The following is a 6,000-nucleotide window of genomic DNA, read 5'->3' on the forward strand; positions in this document are numbered from 1 at the left end:
CTGGTAGAGCTATTAGATTTGATAGCCATTTACTCATATCATGGAATAAGCCAATTTGATATAATGAGTTCAATATGAAAAGGGGTGTGGAGAGAAAGTTCCCAAATCTCCAGTTCCAACCATTCTTAAAACCAACTCTATCCCTATGTTTCCTGTCTTCTGGTTATTAAGTCAATAATTCCCCTCTGCCTGAATTGAGCTCGAGTCAGGTTTGTATCATCTGCAACACAGAGGGTCCTATCTAATACAATGTTCATAAGGTTCCAAGCACTCTAACAGGACCAATAGAATGCGGTCATAAAAGAAAACAATTGCCATCCTACCCTACAAAAGGTATGGATGGAATCTCTTTCCATCATTCTAAGAATGAGAGAGATAATCACTTATTGAGGAAGATCAAGGTCCATCTTGCCTAATGGCCCAAGCTCATAGGACTGACACTATTTGTTCAAAACTGTATTCCTAGACCTATCACACAGTAGGCGCTTAAAACACTCTCCACTATAGGTGCTTAAACACTCTCCACTATAGTTGTCATAGCACACAGTAGGTGCTTAAAACACTCTCCACTATAGTTGTCATAGTGAACAGAAGAAACAGTAGGCAAAACATTGAATATAAATTATCAAAATGAAGACACGAGTTCCCTGGGGAAACTTTAGACATATTGCACCTCCTTAGTATTAGATAACCCATTTGCCATATAAATTATGGAACTAGATTATCTCTTCAGTCTTTTTTAGCCATAAAATGCTATGATTTTATCCACACTCAACAATGGTAAAGAAGAGTCTTCCAAAGACCTGGGTATGCAGACAAAAAGGGGAAACATACTGCAATAATGAAGGAAGTATAAAGATAATGAGAAAGAATATCCTACCAAATGAATAATAGAGAAAAGAAAGAAAAAGAATGGGAAGAAATCATCACTGATATGATAAAAGAGGTCATTCAGATAAGCCGTCTTCCTCTTGGCTTCCTATCTTATTCTAACCAGTTTCTGTGGTCAGAAATGCCCTCTGTACTGGATCCAAACTGCCAGCCCCAGAGCCTTGCCCCTTCCTGGCCCCTTATAGCCCATATGACAGTTCCTTCCACTCTACCACAAATCTCCTCCCTGAGTTGGCTCCCTGCTTCTGCCTTTGGTCCTAGATGTTCCCAACTCCTCTCTCACCATTCCAACCAGTTTTTCCTGTCACCAACAGAATGTATACTCAATTATATTGTGTCCTCCCACCCCTGTCTCCCATCCTGTCCTCTGCAATGACTGATGCCCAAATGGCCATCCATAATTTTCAATTTATTGCTTAATGTTTTGAACTTAGAATTCTGTCTTCATACAAATAATCATAAAATGGCATCTCTACGAATTAAGGTGACCCATTTACACTGAGCTGCTCTAAGGAATTGACCTCACATCCTTTTGTGAAAGAAGGCCTTGATTAGGGGAAATACTGCTATTACAATTAGCAACTAATATTTAAGTATTACTATATACCTGTATAGTAAGTATTGAGTGCTGTGTACCAGCATATTATACTATGCACAGATACTATACCAAGTATTTTACATGCATTTGCTCATTTAATTCTCATAACACCTCTAAGAGGAAAGTACCAATATTATCCATATTTAAAGATGAAGAATCTGAGGCTCAGAAAGAGCAACTTACTAACTTACACAGCTAGGAAGCACAAGAGCCACGTCCATCTGACTCGATAATCCTTGCTCTTACGTATAACATGACCCACAAGGACACTGATCCCTGTGAGAAGTGGGGAAGGAGGGGACATTGGGGGAACCAAAAGCCAAGAGACTAGGGCACCAAAGTCAACATGATCTACTTCTTGATTTTGCTCAGAGTCAGCCCTATTTGAAGTAGAACCTTGCTCCCATTACGTAGCAATAGATTATCTGCCATTTTGCACTGTGGAAATGGACCCTCCACTATCCAAGCTAATCTAGTTGACTGTAGAATGCTGTACACAGACATTCTCATGACAGACAACTAATTCAATCTTCTCTGTGAAGAAGATGCAGCTGAACATCTCTTCAACTTTTTCCCTATCGCTTTTGATGCAGGGCACTTCGCATAAACCACAGCTATTCCTTCCTAAAGTATCCAGAGAAGAAAAGTAATTGAGAATTCCAGGAAAGAAAGAGAGGGTGAGGATGAAGAGGAGGAAGGATTATAAAAAATGGTACCAAAAAAAATACTACCACAAAATTTTAAAAAATTTTTAAAAAGCAAACCAGTGCAGGTGATTATCTGATAACTTCTGATTCTGAGAGAAATGAGTCCATCACTAAACAAAGAAAAGCACTTGACTGTGCAATAGAAACCATATGTTCAAATAGCCAAGGTGGCATTTTCCTACATCACACAGTAGAGAGATACTGAGTATTTCCTATAGAAGACCTCACTGCTGTAATCTGAGCAGGGTCTATAGCAGCAGCAGCATTTCATCAGTAAGCAAAAATCCAATTATTTTTAGATTCCATAATCACTAATTCCTCTAAAATCTTCATCTATTCACTAACAGTTTTATATACATTGATAGAAAATAATGCCAATCCCTACTGAAGAATCACTAGATGTTTCTATGTGATAGTCTCTAGTTTAAGTGAAATGGAAGCTGGGAATCAGACTAGTAAACTCTTTGGGGTCATTCAGGAATTAATACATAAAGGTATAAATACAAAAAGTACAATTTGGGGTGAAATGTAGCAGAGACTCTCTCTCATGAAATAATAATGTCTTTTGGTAGAAAGTTTGTAAGTAATTATCAATCGAAAAATTGTTTTAAGCTAAAATAGAAGGGCGGGATCTAAAACACTACCCAATTAGAAATCTTTAAAAGTAAAAGGTCCTTAAAACATACTAAGGAAGGAGCCTAATGCTTTCATTCCAAGTCCAACCAGTTTCTTATTCTAAGCAATTTCCATTAAACAGGGAAAGGAGCAGGGAGGAGAGAAAGTATTTGAAAAACTGCCAGAGTAAAAAATCCCATAATGAAATTTTGCTCATTCTTGGAGAAATGAAGTAGAATTAGATGCTTCAGTGGTGGTGAATTCCAGAATCTGGGTAGCTTCCAGTAAATGAAGCTTTTCCATAACGTCAGGTGCAAAAGCTATCTGATATCAACATACTGAGCTTGAGTTTTTAAAGTCCTATTTCCTTGCACCAAATTGTTTGAAACCTTTGAGACACAAACCTCAATAAACTAGTATTCCAAGCTTTTAATATTTTAGTCCCTTGAGCAAGCATGTCAGATTAATCTTCAAATTGCAATGGGCAGAAAGAACATTCAACCAAAATTCTTAAGCCCAGGCCTCTCTCAGAGGATGTTAATAAGGTATGCAGTTTCATTGGCTATTAAGATTTCAAACTTTCCTAATTCTCAGCAGAATTACTATTTAAAAGCGGGTGTGGATGGGGGTGGGAGAGGAAGCTAGTCTATCCGGAAAGGAAGGGATTTTACTTATTAAATCTTTGAATCCACCTAACATTTACCACACTGCCAGGCACACAGTAGGCATTTAACACATACTTTCAGAATGAGTTGATGGATCGGCCTGGGGGAGAGTGGAAATCTTGCTGAGAACAGCATGAGTCCAAACCCTGGCATTGCTCAGCAACAAAGCCCATCTCCAGAATTAGGGTTATCGAGGTAGAGCAGGAATTTGAACGTGTGTCTTCAAAGTGGCATCAAGAGGACTGTTTCCTGAGCTGGAGAGCAGCCACCCAAGAGCCACTAGACTCGTCTCCGGCTTCCCATGCCTGGAAAACTCCTGCCCTGCCTCTCTACCTCCAGCTCCCCCTGCCTTCTACCGGGTTTGAGTTTCCACTCACAGCACTTAGGTACAGGATTCGAGCTCGCTAGTCTAACCCAGGCCTCCTGGCCATTCCACGGTTCTCCGAGCATCGGCTGGGAGGGAGGCCGGCCACACCATGCTAGGCAAAAGGAAAGACACACACACGACGATGGCTCCCATCACCTTTGGGGGAGGGGGGGGCGGGAATCGATGGGGGTGAGGCGGGGAGCGAGTTCAAGGCCAGGGCACTATCCAAAGCTTCCTTATCCCTCTCCTAGAGCCTCTGGCCGAACCGCTGGAAGATGCTGGGGAACCAGCAGCACGCCGCCCAGTGAGCGCGGGGCCGCCGGGGTCGGGACTGGGGGGGGTGGAGCTGGGAGGGGGGTGGCAGTTGGCAGGAAGCGAGACGCGGCAGGGGACAGTACCTGGTATGGCTGTGGTTGCGGGGACAGTCTTTCTTCTCCATGATGGCCGGCACACAGTTGGTGAGCTCCGTCCAGTCGGCGTGCAGCCCGCAGCTCCAGCCGGTGGAGAAGCGGGAGAAGAGCCACGTCTCCTTCTTGCCGGGCCGGTGGCAGGTGCACTTCTTCTGGCCGGCTTTGCAGCTGCACGGCTGCTCCAGCCGGATGTTCTTCACCAGGTGCCGCCCGAACGTGGTGCCCCCGGTCTTCTGGATGTGCAGGAACACGATCACGTCGCGCCCCTTTATGTTGAAATCCACGAAGCGGGTCAGGTCCTTCAGGGTGAAGTTGAAGCGCGGCACGAACCGGGGCAGCGATCCATTCTCGGGGGCCTCGGGGTCCGGCTCTTCTTCCTCCTCCTCCTCTGCCTCCTCCTCCTCCTCCGGGTCCCCCGGCTCCTCGTCCTCGTCCTCCGGCGCCGCGGCCCCCCGAGGCCCCTCGGGCGGCCCCCGGGGTGGCGGGGGCAGCTGGGGCCGTCGCTCCCAGTCCTCGAGCGGCGCGTGTGCCGGGCGGGCGGGACCCGGGGCGGCAGGCTGGCCGGCCTCCCCGGCGCGGGGCTGCTCCCCGAAGTTGGCGCAGGAGCTGGTGCAGGAGGGGGACACGTACTGGTACATGATGACCACGAAGAGAAGAGTGAGCACCGGCGTCAGCAGCCACCTGTTGAACCTTTCATCCATGGTCCCGCTCTCAGGCCGGCAGGCTAAGCGGCGGCGGCAGCGACGCTGTCGGGCTCCCGCTCGGAAGTTTCGGGGACTCCGGGGCGCGGCTCCGAGCCCGCCGCTCCTCCATGCCCCTGACGCCGAGGCGTGCGGCTGGCTGGCGGCCCCGCGGCACACCGGCGCTCCGGGGCTGACAGAGCCGGGCCTGCGAGTCTAGCGGGGAGGCGGGCGCCGGCGCGTGCCGCGGCGGCTGCGGCGTGGGGCGCCCTGCGCTCCCGGGGGCGCCCGGCTCCGCCGGCTCCCTGCTCCCGCCCGGGCGCGGCGCGCGCTTTCAGGCGGCGCGGGGCACCCTGCCGCCGGCGCTCAGGCGCTGCGGAGCGCGGCTTGGGTCCTGGACCTGCCCCGGGGCAGCCCGGCAGCCGGGCAGCTGCGGCCGCGAGCTCGGGGGCTGCATGAGGCTCTCCTAGGACTCCGGCCAAGGGCGAAGACGCGGCCCGGCCGCACGCGGGCCCTGCGCCCCGCACGCGCGCCCGGCGCCTTTGCCCTCAGGTCTCGAGGCGCCGGAGCCGCGAGAACGGACGGCGCCCGCCGCAAGTTACCAGAGGAGCTCCCCCCCGCCCTGCTCCGCCCCGCCCCGCCCCGCAGCGGCTGCGGACGAGGCGCCGGTGCGAAGCCGCCTCCCCGGGCGAGGCGCACTGCTGCTCCGGGTCGGTCCGCCCAGGCGCGGGCACGCAGACACACTCGCACTCACTGGCTGGCGCCGCCACAACCCGCCAGCCGGTGAGACGGGAGCCCTGCTCCCCGGAGCGAAAACCTGCCCTAGGTACGGAGCATGCGCCAAAGCCTTCCCCAGCCCCCGAAGAGTTTCCAGGGGAGGAGTCCGCGGCTCCGCGGGGCTCGGAGCAGGCAACTGGGGGTGGGAATCTCTTCAGCCTAGAGCCAGGAGAGATTCGGGAGAAAGGCAAAGGCGGAGCGAGGAGAGGATCCGAGGAGATCGTCGCTGGCGCTGATCCGAGACCTCCAAATCCGCAGCTTTCTCAATCTGAGTGGACAGAAATCTGGCC

At 50.6% G+C, this 6,000-nt stretch overlaps 1 protein-coding gene across 1 annotated transcript in view; it reads right to left on the reverse strand.

Moving 5' to 3' along the window:
• LOC309647569 (heparan-sulfate 6-O-sulfotransferase 3) overlaps positions 1–4,954 on the reverse strand; it is a gene marked incomplete at its 5' end in the record, with an annotated part of 330,250 nt that extends 325,296 nt beyond the window's left edge. The window contains one exon of the mRNA XM_082434986.1: positions 4,242–4,954. Coding sequence (XP_082291112.1) covers positions 4,242–4,954 — 713 coding nt within the window. The remainder of the gene's footprint in view (positions 1–4,241) is intronic.
• Positions 4,955–6,000: the final 1,046 nt, after the last annotated feature.

The sequence above is a fragment of the Balaenoptera physalus genome (genome assembly GCF_965194825.1).
Source record: "Balaenoptera physalus genome assembly, chromosome: 18".
NCBI lineage: Eukaryota > Metazoa > Chordata > Mammalia > Artiodactyla > Balaenopteridae > Balaenoptera > Balaenoptera physalus.